Source organism: Elephas maximus, chromosome 7 (assembly GCF_024166365.1).
Source record: "Elephas maximus indicus isolate mEleMax1 chromosome 7, mEleMax1 primary haplotype, whole genome shotgun sequence".
Lineage (NCBI taxonomy): Eukaryota > Metazoa > Chordata > Mammalia > Proboscidea > Elephantidae > Elephas > Elephas maximus.
The window spans coordinates 66,431,685-66,449,150 of NC_064825.1; the positions used below are offsets into that span (position 1 = coordinate 66,431,685).

The 17,466-nt window shown below is 45.8% G+C and overlaps 1 protein-coding gene across 1 annotated transcript in view; it reads right to left on the bottom strand.

Annotated features, from left to right (window-relative positions):
* Positions 1 to 3,707: 3,707 nt before the first annotated feature.
* GALNT18 (polypeptide N-acetylgalactosaminyltransferase 18) overlaps positions 3,708 to 17,466 on the bottom strand; it is a 400,900-nt gene continuing 387,141 nt past the window's right edge. The window contains exon 11 of the mRNA XM_049890385.1: positions 3,708 to 4,113. Within this exon, the coding sequence (XP_049746342.1) occupies positions 3,967 to 4,113 (147 nt within the window). The 3' untranslated portion in view covers positions 3,708 to 3,966. The remainder of the gene's footprint in view (positions 4,114 to 17,466) is intronic.

Sequence of the window (17,466 nt, forward strand, 5' to 3'; positions counted from 1 at the left end):
GGTGAAGCCATGGGTAGGGGGTCATCATACGAGAGGAGACCCACAGGCAAGCATTTGGAGGTGATCCTGGCAAGCACAAAGTTAGGAAATGAGACAGGGCATAGAGGAAGGTCAGTAAAGGGTACGTTAAGGTGGGCAACTGGGGCCCAGTCCCACTGGGGATCCTCTGAGAGGCTGGGGCTTCATGAGTGCAGTCATTCCACTGAGGGGTGCAGAGGCCCACCCTCTTGGCTTTGGGCTTGTTCCTGAAGTCTAAACTCTGGCACTTCCAGTCTGTCCAGGCATAGGCTCAAACACATGCCTATGGCCAGAGAAGGGCTTTAGGCAGAGAAAGAGGAAGCTGTAGGGGCTGTAGGAATGTACTGGAGCTCTTGGCAGTGACCTATGGGGCAGGCTGGGATACAACCAGGATACTGATGGCTTCTGCCATTGTGGTGCCAACAATTGCATCCATCCTCCAATGGGGAGCGAAGAGCGCACCTTCTTTGTTTCTCAGGACAGAAGTGACCATGGGGAGCGACTGTGTGTAGGCTGGGGGCTGAGGTGTGGAACTGGGTTATGGGCCAGGCAGCAGGGCTGGCTGGCTGTCCAGGAGGCCTCATGAACAGGTTATAGGAGCCTTTTCTAGTATCGGTGAAAATAGGAAACAAAATTGTTTAATGTGCAAATCATTAAGCAAAATAATGATCTCACTCTGGGTGTTCAGAAAGCCCCTAACCAGCTGCTGATTAGCTTGCAGCAGCTGTGGGAAATGCAGCTCAATGAGGCTGGGGTGGGGAGGCAGCTGGACGTAGGCCGGGGCCTCCTGTTCTTCCTCCATCGTTCATGCTCCGGAGCCCCTGTCTCTGCCCTACACCTGCCCAGCGCCTCTGCCCTGAGACATGTGGCCTCAGACTTCCTGCTGTTTCGTACTCCTGATTGATGAGGAGCCTGGACTGGGCACAAGGTTCCCACTTTCAGAGCCTTTTCTACCTCCAGGGCCTGGGCATCTGGGCTCAGGGAAATGGTGAATTATCGTCCCAGGAGGGAGCTGCTCTCCTGTCCTGTTTTAACAGCCTCCAGGTTAACTTACGGGATGGGATGCTTTCTGGGGTTTGCTCCTCAGGATGTTGGAATGGGTTGTTGTGGAATGTATTTGATGGGTGGGTAAGGGCACGTGGAGTTTGTAGGGGTGTCAGTGTAGGTAGCAAGGAGCATGAGAACAAATGCCTCCAGGCAGGTGGCTACAGACCCAAGTGGGTGTTAGTACAGGTGGGATGGGATGTGGATGTTGACAGGCATGGCAAAGTGTGGTGTGGATCAATGTAAAGGTGTAGATGCTGGTGATAGCAACTGGGTATCAGGGTGTCAATGGATGAAATAATAATAGGAAGACTTTATAGCACTCACTATGTACTCATCACTGTTCTAAGTGTTTTACATAAATTTACTCAACTAATTTTCACAACCCCATAAAGTGCATGCTATTATTCCTACTTTTTAAAGAGAAGGAAACTGAGGCACAGAGAGGTCAAGTAACTGCTCAAGATCATCCAGCTAATAAGTGACAGGGCTGGGATTTGAACTCAGGCTGTCCAGCTGGAGTCCACACTTTTAGTCCTTCCACTCTACTCTAGGGATGTAGTGTGAGTGCAGGTAGAGGCACAGGGCATTCTGGATTCTACTTTCATGAGGTGGAAGTTGGTGTGAGTAGGTAGAGCAGTGTGAACTGATGCTTTGGAGATGGGGGCCTGAGCAATTGTGGGAGTGAAGACAGGTGCAAACTGGTTGAAGTTGGTGCTGGGCAGTAGTTCTCAAGCCTTAGAGGGCATCAGAAGCACCTGAAGGGCTTGTTAAACCATAGATTGCTGGGCCTCAACCCCAGAGTATCTGATTCAGGTGGGTTGAGGGGAGGGGTCTTGAAAATTTGCATGTCTAACAAGTTCCCTGGTGATGGTACTGGTGCTGGTCTGAAGACCACGCTTTGGGAATGGCTGGTGTAGGGCATCCATGTGAGTGATTATGAAGAACAGAATTGGCGGTTTAGAGGTGAAGAATCAGGTGGGTGGAGAGTGAAATGAACAGAGGGTAAATTTAGAAGTATAGGATGGTGGTACAGCTACAGACAGATGAGGATCTGAATGAGTATAGTTTAGTTAAGAAGGGAAGTAAATACAGGGGGATGGCTTCCAGAGTTTAGGGAAGGTACCCCTACAACTCTGTAGGTGCCTCTTCCTAGCTGGGGGCTCCTGCTCCCCATGTTGAGCTCCCAGGTGGTGGCCATGAGCTGTGACCTGCCTGGCAAATGTGTGGGCATCCTCCAGAGGTATGGAGCCCATGGGCTCATTGGGGTTCGGGGAAAATCTAAAGGGTAATCTATGATGGTGGCCCAGGATGCCCCTGATGGCCTCCAGGGTTGGGGTTCTTGATGTGCAAAAGGGGCTGAGACAGCAGACCCTCTTCTCTTGGGGTGCCACAGGTACAGGGAGGTTTCTCTACGCACATCAGTTTTTCAACTGTAAACTACTGAACCAAAGCAGACACATGCCTGGGCTGGAAGCCCCTGGGAAGGAGGTCCCAGAGAACTTGAGGAGGTAGGTGAGGCTGAAACCTGTCCAGAAAGGGTTACCTTTTTCTAGTTAGAGCCTGTCAATCATTATTGCTCTGTTGTGAGCTAGGGGGATGAGTGGGCCGGGGGGATGTGGGGAGGGAGAGAGGGCCAGGGGCAGGCGAGGACTAGGGTTGGGGCGCTGGGCCAGGGAGCCCTCAAACTAAAAACCGGAACCCCAGGAAATGAAACATTCTGCCAGAAGCTCTTAGAGGGACAGACGGTTGGGCACAGGCTCCAAGAAAGATGGCTCCACCTGAGGGCCATGGTCTCCTGAGGCTGCGTCCAGAGGGGTTGGCTATTAGCCGGGGCAAATGACCCAGAAAGCATGGGCTTACCTGTGCTTACTTACTAACCTGTAGTGACCAATTTCACAATTTCTTTGATGTGAAATTGGTCACTACAGATTAGTAAGTAAGCACAAGTAAGACTTACCTTGTGTACTAGGTCATTCTTCCCCGTCAGGGACTGTAAATTTGAAAAGAGACTTTGATTCTGTAGGAAGGTGCTGCAGGGTTGGGAGAGAGATAGACGCCAGCCATACCTATAAGCAAAATCTTTGATGTGAAAAAATGTGAAATTGTTCAGTACAGATGATCCGGTATTACCTTGCCTAGTGGATAATTCACCCCTGCTAACTGGCCTCAGCAATGGGCTGGGTATTTGCTGCAGGTGAGTGTCGCTGCTGAGGGGCTGATCAGCGGACAGCTTTGGGAGGTAAGGTGATGTGGAGACATCAGGAGAAGACAGTGTAGCCTGAAGCCCAGCCGACGCTGCTTCAGTGGCCAGTGAACAGTCCTTATTTCTCCAGAAATGAAGAACTGAGGCTGCCTTACAGAGGACGAACCTCTCTGGGAGAGGCAAATGCAGCCTTCCCTTGGAGGTGGGGACTGAGGTCATGTGGCCCCTTTGCCAGCCTTGAGCTTCACAAAGTAAGCTGACAGCTTGCACACAAGCTCCCACAGTGTGCAGGGGATTAGAAGTCTTTCTCAAGGATGTGAAGCAGGAAGGGCAAACCGGGACACATCTTTGGCTATAAGAACTCCCAAGTTCAGAGGAGCCAGGCATCAATCTCCACAGAGCACCAAATGACCACAAAAGCCCTTTTCTTAATCAATAGTATTTTATTGTCAGTTATAAATATTTTCCACTTGTCCCCTATTTACAGTTGCAAAATAGTTTATGATATGACACCCTTACCTACCATTCAGCATCTTTCTATAAATTCCATGAAAATTGAATAGGAAATAAAAAGCTCTTTTAGGGGCCCACTGAGCTGGCTTCCTCAGACTCCAAACAACCCCACAAGACAGCAGGCAGCATTGCAGCAGGTGCTACACAGTAGCAAAGGGGCGGGTGGGACGTGGCTCCTGGGGGGGTCAGGAAGCCAGGCTCCGCAGGATGTTGGTGATGCTCCAGTGCTGGCCCGAACACTTCTGCAGCACCAGCTGGAAGCCAAACTCCATGTCGCTGTTCTCCTGCAGCTCCAGACAGCGCTTGGACTTGCGATTCTGGATGGGGCCTCCCTAGGAGCCAGGGCAGACAGCAGGGTCAGAGGCAATGTAGGAAGATTTGGGGAGCCTCAGGCCTAGAGGCTGGTAGGGCTGGAATCATTTGTGCGGTCAGGTGCCTGGGACCCAGTGAGGCTATGACAGATCTGTGAAACCTCAGGCCCTCTTGTCTCTGACGTGTTGGTCTCCTTTCTAGGAACATACACCTCAGTTCTCTTCACAACACACCTGTTCTTTGCTAGGACAAAGACCTCTATCTGGCTCAGATGTGGCATGCTGGTTTGCTTTTACAGCTCTTATCCCGGGGGGCAGGCCCTCCTCTGAAAAGCCTCATTCCATGATCAACCTCAACTTGAGCATCATCAGAGGCCCAGGGCCACGTGCTTTTGGGCCCAGGCTCAGTGGCCCAAATGACATAGTCCAGGAGCCTGGGTTTGGTTCAGGTCAGCACTATGACTCCAGAGACCCAGTTCTCATAACTCTACAGAAAACTGGCAGTATCTCCTAAGCTGAAGTACATACATATCCTTATGAGCCAATCGTTCCTCTCAGAGGTGTATACATACCTAGCAGAGATATGTGCACTAAAGACATGAACTTGAATTCTATTTGAAACATCATTTGTAAAAGCTCTAACCTGGAGAAAACCCAAACCTCCATCAATAATAGAATGAATAAATAACTTGTATATTCATTATTCATATGATGGAACACTAGACAGGAATGAAAACAAACTAGAGCTATGCTCAAAAAGGATGATTCTCAAAACATAAGGTTAGCAAAAGAAGGCACACACACACTGTTCTCTCTCTCTATATATTCTATTTATATAAACTTCCAAAATAGGCAAAATAAACCTGTGGTGACCTCTGGGGAGAAGGGAGTGGGAAATGATTGGCGGGAGGCAAGAGGGTGCTGGCAGGTTGCTACTTCTTGACTTGGGTTTTGGTTGCATAGACATTTACTTGTTTTTAATCATTGAATGGAGCATTTACGTTTAGTGCATGTTACTGTATGTGTGTTAGTCTTCAACTAAAAAAAAAAAGCAAAAAGTCTAGCTCCCTCAAAAGGGGTGAAGAATGCAGAGAATGGGGGAGCTGAATGGCAAAGGGGGGTGAGGAGTGTGTGCACATGCATCATTGGAGCTGGAATTCCCAGTTTCTGGTGTGTAGAAGACAGCCCAACACACCAGGACCTCTTTAGAAGTGTTCCAGTAAATAAAGCAGGGCCCCTCCCCCTGCACCCCTAACCCAGCACCTCTCCAGACAACAGCAGTGACTCACTGCATCCAGCAGCAGAGAGACAACAGAACAGATGGGAAGCTGAAATAGCTAGCTCATCAGGGAACCAGAGAGAAACTCGAAGACTCAGAGTGGCTGTTGGATGAGGGCTCAGAGGGACCCAGGAATCCCCATGTTGGAAGAGACCTTGAAGGCCAACCCTCTCCCTCTCCCTCTCATCTACAGGCTGAATGGCCTCTACATCTCAGCCGTGGGGCCATTCTGCTTGGCCACTTCTAGAGTTGAAGAACTCTTCTGAACAAGCACTTTCTTGCCCTGAGCTGTTCCACCTTTGGAATAGTCTTCCCCCATTGAACTAAAATCCTTGTCTTGGGGGCATCCACAAGGGGTCCTTCCACACTTGGGTCTGCTCCTGCTTCTCTACTCCTTCCCCTCCAATAGAGCAAGGTGATGGCCATGTCCCCCCAGGTCCATGCTTTTCCAGGTTAAACCTCCCAATTCCTTCCACTACCACTCCTGGGACAATTCTGTATCTTTTTGCCATCCAGGTTGCCTTCCTTTGGACAAGCTCCAGCTATTCTGTGTCACTCAGAACTGACCACAGAGCAGGGGACCACCACTCATTTACACTGGACAGTAGGCTCCTTCCACATAGCCTGGTATTTTGGTGGCCACACCATGCTTCTGAACCATTCTGGGATAACTGTGGAGGACAGTCTTAAGTTGTCCTCTCAGATGCTGTGGTTCACTTTGGGTGTCCATCCTGTCCCTCAAGGGCTGGACCTCTGGACTCATAGGCATTCCTTGTGACACTCCAAGTCTGCCCTGGATTTCTATAGCTTCCGTCTAAAACTTTGCAACCTCCAAGTCTGAGCACATCTGTCACCCACACCCAGGCTGCAGCAAGTACCTGGTGCTTCTTTAGGAGGCCTTCCCCAATACATACATACATACATATAACCAAAACCAAACCTGTTGCCATTGAGTTGATTCCAACTCACAGCAACCCTATAGGACAGAGTAGAACTGCCCCATGTGGTTTCCATTTGAACTGCTGACCTTTCCATTAGCAGCCATAGCTCTTAACCACTACATCACCAGGGTTTCCACATATATACACGTAGATGTATATATACTACAGCTTGGCAGTATGTCCTACCCCACATTCTTGGGAGTAGAGCTCAGGCAGGGTGGGTCTGAAACCAGCCCAGGTTTCTAATTCACGAGGGCTTCAAAGGAGTCTGTGGGTGGTGCAAGTGGTTAACTGAGAGGTTGGAGGTTCGAACCCACTCAGATGTGCCTTAGAAGACAGGCCTGGCAATCTGCTTCTGAGGGTCACAGCCATGAAAGAACTTATGGAGCACAGTTCTACTCTGCAACACATGGGGCACCCTGAGTTGGTTTGGTTTGCTAGCATTTCAGGCAGTGACATACAAAGGGAAGTGTGCTGAACTGGACTCTGAAGACCTGGCTTCTTTTTTGGGTATCAGTGGTGCGGCCTTGAGAAAGCCACTCCAAAAAGAAGCCCACAGCCACCAGAAGGAAGGAAATAAAGATCAGAGCAGAAATAAATGAAATACAGAATACAAATAGAGAATAGAATAGAAAAACAATTGAAAGAATCAACAAAACCAAAAGTTGGTTCTTTGAAAGGATCGATAAAATCAACAAACTACTGGCCAAAATGACAAAAGAAAAACAGGAAAGGATACAAATAACCCAAATAAGAAATGAAATGGGAGACATTATGATAGGCCAAACTGAAATAAAAAGGACCATAACTGTATTATGAAAAACTATAATCCAACAAATTTTAAAACCTAGAGGATATGGACAAATTTATAGAAACACACTACCTAACACAAGATGTTGTTGAGAATCTGAACAGACCCATAACAAGAGATTGAAAACGTAATCAAAAAATATTCCCAACAACAAAAAAGCCCTTGCCCAGATGACTTTACTGGAGAATTCTACTAAACATTCAGAGAAGAGCTTATACCAGTACTACTTAAAATATTTCAGAACATAGAAAAAGGAAGCAATACTTCCAAATTCATTCTATGAAGCCAGCATAACCCTGATACCAAAACCAGGCAAGGACACCACAAAAAAAGAAAATCACAGACCAATATCTCTAATGAATATAGATGCAAAAATTTTAAACAAAACTCTAGCTAATAGAATTCAGCACCATATCAAAAAAATAATACACTATGACCAATAGGATTCATACTAGTTATGCAAGGATGGTTTAACATTTAGAAAATCAATCAACATAATCCACCACATAAATAAAAACAAAAAAGAATCACATGATTATCTCATTTGACACAGAAAAGGCATTTAACAAAGTCCAACACCCATTCCTGATAAAAACTCTCAATAAAATAGGTATAGAAGGAAAATTTCTCAACATAATAAAGGGCACCTATGCAAAACCAGTGGCCAATATAATTCTTAATGGAGGGAGGCTGAAAACATTCCCCTTGAGAACAGGAAAGAGACAAGGATGCCCTTTATCACCACTCCTATTTAACATTGTGTTGGAAGTCCTAGCGAGAGCAATAAGGCAAGAAGCAGAAATAAAGGGCATCCAAATTGGTAATGAAGTTAAATTGTCCCTATTTGCAGATGGTATGATATTATACATAGAAAACCCAAAAGACTCCATGAGAAAATTACTGGAACTAATAGAAAGGTTCAGCAGAGTAGCAGGGTACAAAATAAACTACGAAAATCAGTTGGATTCCCATACACCAATAAAGAGAAAAATGAAAAAGAAATCAGGAAAACAATACCATTTATAATAGCCCCTAAAAAAATAAAATACTTGGAAATGAGTCTAACCAGGGATGTAAAAGACCTGTACAGAAGAAACTACAAAACACTAGTGCAAGAAACCAAAAGAGATCTATGTAAATGGAAAAACATACCATGCTCGTGGATAGGTAGACTCAACATTGTGAAAATGACAATTCTACCCAAAGTGATTTACAAATACAATGCAATCCTGATCCAAATACCAACGGCATTCTTTAAAGAGATGGAAGAATTTATCATTAAGTTTATACGGAAAGGTAAGAAGCCCCCAGATAAGTAAAACACAATGAAGAAGAATAAAGTAGGAGGACTCAAACTACCTCACCTCAGAACCTACTATACAGTAGTCAAAACAGCCTGTACTGGTAGAATGACAGATACATTGACCAATGGAACAGAACTGAGAACCCAGATATATATTCATCCACATATGGTCATCTGATCTTTGACAAGGGCCCAAAGTCCACCAAATGGGGAAAAGACAGTCTTTTTAACAAATGGTGCTGGCAAAACTGGATGTCCATCTGCACAAAAATGAAACAGGACCCTTACACCATATACAAAAACTAAAAATGGATCAAAGACCTAAATATAAAAAAAAAACCATGAAGTTCATAGAAGAAAAAATAGGTTGAATGCTACAGGCCCTAATACATGGCATTAACAGGATACAAACCACAACCACCAACACACAAGCTCCAGAGGATAAGCTAGATAACTGGAATCTTCTAAAAATTAAACACTTATCAAAAGACTTCATTGAAAGAGTAAAAAGAGAACCTACAGGCTGGGAAAAAAATTTTGGCTATTACAAATCAGACAAAGGTCCAATCTCTAAAATCTACAAGAAAATTCAACACCTGTACAGCAAAAAGACAAATAATCCAATTAAAATATGGGCAAAGGAAATGGACACTTCACCAAAGAAGACATTCAAGTGACCAAAAGACACATGAGGAAATGCTCACGATCTCTAGCCATTACAGAAACGCAAATCGAAACCACAATGAGATACCATCTCACCCTGGCATTAATGGCATGAATCAATAAAACAGGAAATAACAAATGTTGGAGAGGCTGCAGGGAGATGGGAACTCTTATGCACTGCTGGTTGGAATGCAAAATGATACAACCATTCTGGAAAACAATATGGTTTTCTTAGAAAGCTAGAAATAGAAATACCATATGATCCAGCAATCCCAACCCTAGGAATATATCCTAGAGAAATAAGAGTCATCACACAGACAGAAATATGCACACACATGTTCACTGCAGCACTGTTCACAATAGCAAAAAGATGGAAACAACCTAGATGCCCATCAACAGATGAATGGATAAATAAACTGTGGTACATACACACGAATGGAGTATTACACAACGATAAAGAACAACGATAAATTTGTGAAGCATCTCATAACATAGATGAATCTGGAGGGCATTATGCTGAGTGAAATAAGTCAATCACAAAAGGACAAATGTATGAGACCACTACTGTAAATACTCTAATGGCTAGAGATCATGAAAAGGTTTACAGACAAAAAGAAAAAAATTGATGGTTACAAGGGAGGGGTGGGGTGGGGAAGGAAAAACACTTAATGGACAATAGATAAATAGAAACTTTGGTGAAGGGTAAGATTACACAATACTTGGGAAGCCAGCACAACCTGTACAAGGCAAGGTCATGGTAGATCCATATACATATCCAAACTCCCTGAGGGTCCAAGTTGCTGGGCTGAGGGCTGTGGGGACCATGACCCTGGGGAATATCTAGCTCAGTTGGCATAATATAGTTTATAAAGAGTATGTTCTACATACTACTTTGGTGAGTAGCATCTGGGGTCTTAAAAGCCTATGAGTGGCCATCTAGGATAGTCCACTAGTCTCACCACTTTGGGAGCAAGGAAGAATGAAGAAAACTAAAGACACAAGGGAAAGATTAGTCCAAAGGATTAATGGACCACATCTACCACGGCCTCCACCAGACTGAGTCCAGAACAATGAGATGGTGCCTGGCTACCACCAATGACTGCTCTGACAGGGATCACAATAGAGGGTCCTGGACAGAGCTTATGTAGAAAAAGTTCTAACTCAAAAAGAAAGGCCAGACTTGCTGGCCTGACAGAGACTGGAGAAATCCTGAAAATATGGCCCCTGGCCACCCTTTTACATCAGTAATAAGGTCACTCCTGAGGTTCACCCTTTAGTCAAAGATTGAACAGGCCCATGGAACAAATCAAGACTAAAGGGGTGCACCAGCCCTGGGGTAGGGACTGGAAGTCAGGAGGGAACAGGAAAGCTGGTAATAGGGAACCCAGAGTTGAGAAGGGAGAGCGTTGACATGTGCTGGGGTTGTTAACCAATGTCATAGAACAATGTGTGTACTAACTCTTTGATGAGAAACTAGTTTGTTCCGTAAACGTTCATCTCAAGTTCAATAAAAAAAGAAAGCCTCTCCACCCTTCTGGTTGCATTGTCTGGAGGTCCAGCTGATAATTTCTGTCCTGATTACTGGGAAGATGAGCAGAAGGATGATGAGAAGTCCCTTTCTGCTATAAAACAACAAACAGATATGGGGCTGCATGATTCAGAGGATCAGGTCTGGGGCTTCAGCAAAAAATGCATGATAAACAGAAAGGGGGGCCAGACAAAGCACCTGCACCCACTCCCCTGAAGATTCTGACTGCCCAGCATATTCTCATGGGCCAGACCAACCTTGCAGGCTTAGAATGCTGCTTCACAGACCCCTGAAGCTTGGAGAAACTTGTCCAAAGGCAGAGGAGACTGTAGACCCCTCCTTTCCTGCCAGCCACAAGAGACATTCTAAGCCTGATGTGTTCTTCCCCTTGGGGGGCACGTTACCAAGGGCTGAGAGGGGGAGATGGGAGCAGAGGTCTCTGAAAAGTAAAATCTTCCTTCAGAGACTCAAATCTGACATTTCCCAGGCCCTACCCTGGCCCCGCCATGCCCTCAGCACCCTAGAGACAAGAAATGTGGTGACCTTGGGGCAGAAACAGCCAGTGTGGCCTCCTGGAAGGGCGGGAGTGGGGGTGGGGTGGGGCGGGAAATGGAGTGAACCAAGAGTGGGATTTCTGCAGGGGCGGGTGACTCAATGGGAGTATTTGGGCCTGTCAAAAAAGGGTGAAGGACAGCACCTTCCCTGGAGGCTCAGAGAAGAAAGCCTTCTAGAATAGGGATGTAAGGCCACCCTGGGGCTCTGCGGAGCTGAGCCTGGCATGCTCCTTGGGATACATCTGGGGTGTGGAGAGAGGAGCCAGTCCATCCTTTGGTGCTGGAGCCAGCATGGACCACTTGCACTGTCCCCATCCTGTCTTCTCAGACCTCCACCCCTCTCAAGGAACAAGCTGCATGCTGTCCCTCTCTCTAAGCAAAACCCACTCACCAAAATTGCAAAGAAGCCCCTTCAGGTGAGTTCAGCACCCTTGGGAGAAGAAGGCTGGTGTTATCACTATCTGGTACCTCTACCTGAAGGCTCTGCACCTGAGATAAAAATAGTAACCAAACCCAAGAAAACCAAACCAGTTGCCGTCAAGTTGATTCTGACTCATGGTGACCCCATGTGTGGAGAGTAGAACAGTACTCCATAGGGTTTTCAGAAGCAGGTCATCAGGACTTTCTTCCAACTCCCTTTTGGGTGGGTTTGAACCACCAAGTTTTTGGTTAGCAGTTGAGAGTGCTTACCCATTTGTGCCACTGGGGGATACCCAAAAATAGTAACAGCTAGCACTTATTTATCATTAACAAAAACAAAAACTTGTTGCCATCAAGTGGATTCTGACTCACAGCTACCCTACAGGATAGAGTAGAACTGCCCCATAGGGTTTCCAAGGAGCGGCTGTTGGATTCAAAATGCCATTTTTTGGTTAGCAGCTGAGCTCTTAACCTTCACCATACACCTAGCGCTCTTCTCACGTACTCCTTACAGCATCCCTGTAAGGTGTTGACTATAATTATCCCCATTTTATATAATTGGAGACTGAGGCTTACAGAGATTGGGAGACTCACCCAGGGTCACATGGCCAGTAAGGCTGTGAACCCTGAGGTCTGCCCCCTTTACTGGAAGGAAGCAGGGATAGATGTTAGAAGGCTCTCGTACTAACACCCAGGGTCAGACAGCAGCCTCGAGGCCAGTCCCATGGCTCTGGGGTGCTGGGGTTTGATGCAGAGCTCCCCAGCCGGCCACTCCCTCAGTAGGATGCCCAGTTGCTTGGTTTACCAGTCCAGCCATCCAAATGATTTGTGTAATACTTACAACTACAGATCTGGAAACACACAATACTTTTAATTAAAAGAATTTAAATAAGGTCAATTAAACCTGGCAGGAGAGAAGCCGCAGCGCACAGAGAGCTTAATTGGAATGGAAACCAAATTAAATATGGAAACAGCATTAAAAAAAAAAATCGAAAGCTGAACGTATAGAATTAAGAAGGCTAATAATAAGTCCTAGAGCTGGTTCCCAGCCCCAGCCTAATTCCTTTTTCTTCTGGGCCTCTCTGGAGGAGACTGGAAAGGGCATGAGAGGCAGTGTGAGTTGGAGTGAAGGACACAGAACTCCAGTTCCAGCCTCGGCTTCTGGCCGGCACTGGCCGTGGGAACCTGGCAAGGAGGCTGACCCACTCTGGGCTCCTATCTTCTCATTTGCAAAAGGAGAAGCGCTCTGGGCACTACAATCTGTGCTTCAACATAGGGTGCTTACTATGTGCACTTCGAAGCATGTGGGAGCAGACCCCAGACCACACAACCAAGCACCTCTCTGCCTCAGTTTCCCCAGATGTGTGTCTGGGGTGCCTAGGGGTGGAACAGCTAGCACCAGAGTAACCCTGTTTTCCCTGGGGATGTAGACTGGGTAAATGGATTAGCAGGCATCAGAAGCACCTGGAGGTCTTGTTAAAACAAAAATCGCTGGGCCCTACCTTCTGCATAAGTAGATCTGGGTGGGACCCGAAAATTGGACTTTTTAAGTTCCCAGGTGCTGCTGCTGCTGGTGGTGGTCCAACTACCACACTTTGAGGACCACAGGACTAGGCATATTTAAATAAACCATCACTCCCTTTCAGGAGAGGTTTGGGCCTGGCTCACGGCTTACTCTCTCCACCCCAAGGTGGCCAATCTGGAGCATCTAGGCTGAGGACAGGCTGGTCTCACTTTTGCAGTCAAGGTGTTCACGAGGCACTTGTGCATGTCCTGAATCCTGTATTTCCAAGACATCTCTGCTTATTTCAGAGTTCTATTCCACTTTCGTTTCTAATTAATTTTCCACGGGTAACTGGCCCAGTGCGTCTTTGGCTTTAAGCATAGTGGGCTAGGGAGTTTCCAGGTTAAGTAGTTAATGATTAATAATCAAATGCTTCAAAGCATGGGTAGGATGTTAGTGCTATTTAAAGAAACCCTGAGATTAAGTATTTTGTAAAGAGACCTGTTTTATGAATATTCAACACTCAGATTATTCAATAAATACTTTGGTGTTTTCTTAAAGGAGACAAACCTGTACCTGAGTGACATTCAGCCAGGGATTTGCTGTGAAGGGCCACAGGAAGGAAGGTGGACAATGGCAACGGTAAGTGCAAAAAGACAGGTGGATGGGTGGTTGCGGAGACAACAAGATGGCTTGAGGGAGTTCGCTGTGGAGGCTGGAATCTAGGCAGCTGATACATACCTGGGACTGGCTTCGTAGGGAGATCTCAGCCCCAAACTCCCATTGCAAATAATCTGCTGGCTTTCCAGCAGCACAGCAAAGGCACCATCGTATGGTGGTTAAAAGCTTAGACCCACAGAGCCAGAATTCCCGGGTCAAACTTGGACAAATTAACCTTTTCGTGCCTCAGTTTTCTCATCTATAAAATGGGAATAATTACAGTGACTACCTAATAGGGCTATCATGGGGATTAAGTGAGCTCATACAGGCAATCCTCAGTTTATGAACAACTCATACTTGCCCTTTAATGTTATGTAAATTTGCCCTCACTTTGAATTGATCGAACCAACTCCTACTCACAACAAATTCTTCATCACAGTCACCTACACTTGCTGTACCTGCAGGTTTTAAATCATTGAACAGACTTCGAGCTTTTTCTTGCACTAAAAAAAAAAAAAAAAAGCAAGGCTAAATAAGAACTGTGTGCACCTGTTCTGCATTCCCGACAAATTCTTAAAGACACAGGAACAGATCTCGTTTGTAACCCGGTGAATGCCTGTATTTATAAAGCACTTAGAATAGTGCCTGGCACATAGTAAGCACCATATAAATTTTTGAAAAATAAAATTTAAAACCTCAGCCAGGCCTGGGTGGTGGGGAGCTGAGCCATCCCTCTGGCCCTGGATCTCTGGGGGGTGAGGGGTTTGCAGGAGTGCTGACTCTCCCTGAATCCATAAACTAAAAATAAGTAAGAAAACATTCAGGGCCTAAGCAGCTTTGTTGGTCCCTCAAAGCTGGACAGTTCTATACTTGCACCTTCATATGACATGGACATGAAAAGCTATTTTATGCCACAGCCATAATGAAATGCCTGATTATAGTCTTTTCTTTTCAGTACAAAAGGTTCTCGAAGTTGGACTTCCTGATAGCTCTTGGGGATTGCAGTGGGAGACAGTCAGTCAATGACTCCTCCTCCTCACATGTTGGAAACTTCTTCGGTAGAATGAGCAATGCTCCCTGGGAAATGTGCTCTGCAAATGGTTTCTTTTTTGAGAGGCTTACTCATCTTGCATCAGATTATCAAATTAGACCCCACGTATCACAGCCAACTGTCTGTGCTCAGCTCTTCTCTGGTCAGTCTCCCTACACTCTTGAAAATCTCTTCCGACATTAGCAGATATCTCTGTTTTATCCTCCATGTTCTCCATTTGGAAAATGCATAAATGCTGTACTGCAAATAAGGGCAAGCACAGGGATCTGAGGTGTGGGGATTGCTCTCCAGTGGGAATGTTTCTTGGGTGCCCTTGACCTCCCAGCTGGGCCTTGCAAATGTGTCTACGAAAGAGCCCCAACTGCTGAGGGGAGAGAGCACACACACCCGCCTCAGAGACTGGGGCAGTGTGAAATACATTCTGAATACCCTAGCGTTTCACAGAAGCCTCCTGTTTTTAAAAAATATCCATACAAATTTGCACTCCACCCCATAGTATATGCATATTTGTTTTAATATAAAAATACATCCATTCCTGCAAAAATTCGAAGTTGTAAGAAGTGCTCTGTTTACCCTGTAACTTTGTGTACCAGAGTAGGACAAGCTACTAACCTACAGGTGTTCACTGGAGTAGAACTAGGCATCTTCCAGCCAAGCAGGGCACCTTGACTACCGCCTTGAAATGTGTTTGAAACTCTGTAGTATGATTATTTTGTTTTCAATGTGTCATTTTGGGCAAGTATGCATATGTGTGGGGCCCTCTTGGCACAGTGGTTAAGTGGCTGCTAACCAAAAGGTCAGCAGTTCAGATCCACCAGCCACTCCCTGGAAACCCTATGGGGCAGTTTTACTCTGTCCTATAGGGTCACTATGGTCAGAATCAACTCCAGAGCAATGGGTTTGGTTTTTTGGTATGTATATGTTTGAGTACGGTCATTGAGGGTAGGGTTTTGTCTTTTGATCTCCCCACAAACCCAGCTGAAGACCTGGCCCCCAAGAGGTGTTCATCTAATGTTTGTGTTTTTTTTTAAAAAAAACTCCTTCATTCAATCGATAGCATGTTAGGTGTCTCTATCTCAGGCTTTATGGTAGGTGCTGAAGATACCAAAAGTGTAAGACCTGTGTCCTGCCCTACAATCTATTTATTGATTGTGGGAGAAGAGCATGGGGTGAAATAACAGGTAAACAATTCCATGAAGTGTCATAAAGATTACCATCATATCAGGAGTTCAGCTCATTTTCAAATTCATGGTGCTTTGCATGAAAGCAGGCCCAGTGGGACTTCTGTGTAGAAAAAGCCCTTCTTGGAGATTTGGTGTCTATCTTCAGAAACTTAAAATTACAGAATTTAGGGGTGGTAAGCCCTTAAATGCACCCAGTCTAACTCCATTCAGAATTCTAGTGCCTTCCCCCGGGCTCGCTCCCTCCCGGGACAACTCTGTGTGAGAGCTGCTGTATAAATTGTCCCAATTTTCCAACTGCTGGTCCTCCCTCAGAGCTACATAGGACACGCCTGCTCTCCCTTGCACAGGGCAGCCCTTCAGACATTGGAAGGGAGAGTTCAGACCTTCCTGAGGTCTTTCGCATCTTAAACAGGCCCCATTCTTCAACCATGCAGTCAAACATACAGACAGACTTTAAGAAACGTTGGGCCTTGGAGAACACACATCATAACAGCCCTCCAGAGGCAAGAATCCCTTCAATAGCACCTTTGAAGACAGAACTCCAGTGATTTCTTAATGAGGGTGTGGGGTTGGGGGGCCATTACCACCAAGAGACATTTCACTCTTTTGCTTGGCAGGTTTCTTGCCACAAAATTCCTCTCTGTGGTGATCTGATCTCTGCTTCCTCCTTCTCTCTCACATTGGCCCAGGGATCATTGGCCAAATGCCTCTTCCACTAACACTGCATCACCAAATCCCAGAATCCTCCAAATCTCAGTTTGAGGGGTACTCTTGGAAGCTTGAATGACATATATTTAATGCAGATGAATTTATAATTCCCCGAAAGTGGTCAGTTTAGGGAATTCTTTAATCCTAGAGGAGTCACAGGCTAGGAAAATCATCAAAGAAAACAACTACTACTTCTAATATCGGTGCTAAAATTTCATCATGTGTTGATGTGGGAAACGTGGGCTGTTTAGCAGGGCTTCGAACCCCTTCCTTCCAGTTGGAACCCCTTCTGAGAATTTGTATTTCCACCCCAGATACTGAATCAATCTACATTTTAAACAAAATCCCCAGGTGATTCTTGTGTATAATAAATTTTGAGAACCACTGCTCTACTAGTGGTTCTCAGAATTGGTCTCTAGCCAGCAGCATGAGCTTGTTAGAACTTGAGAGAAATGCAAATTCTCAGCAGATGTTCTAATCAGAAGAAGCCCAGTTAGAAGCCCTACTGTTTAGAGATGGATATATTGCTTGAGGGGTCAATTCTGGCCTCCTATCAACTGTTCTTTGTGCCCAGTCACCCAAGCCTGAGCCTGGGAGTGGCTCTAGATTAATAACCCTCCCTCATGACTACCCCCCATTTAATCATCACTAAATCCAACAGACTCTGTTGAAATGTCTCTCAAACCCTCTTTCCCCCCATGCACCCGTGGCAACCAAATTCTCAACTCTCACCTGGGCTATGTTATAGCCTCCTATCTCCAGTCTCTT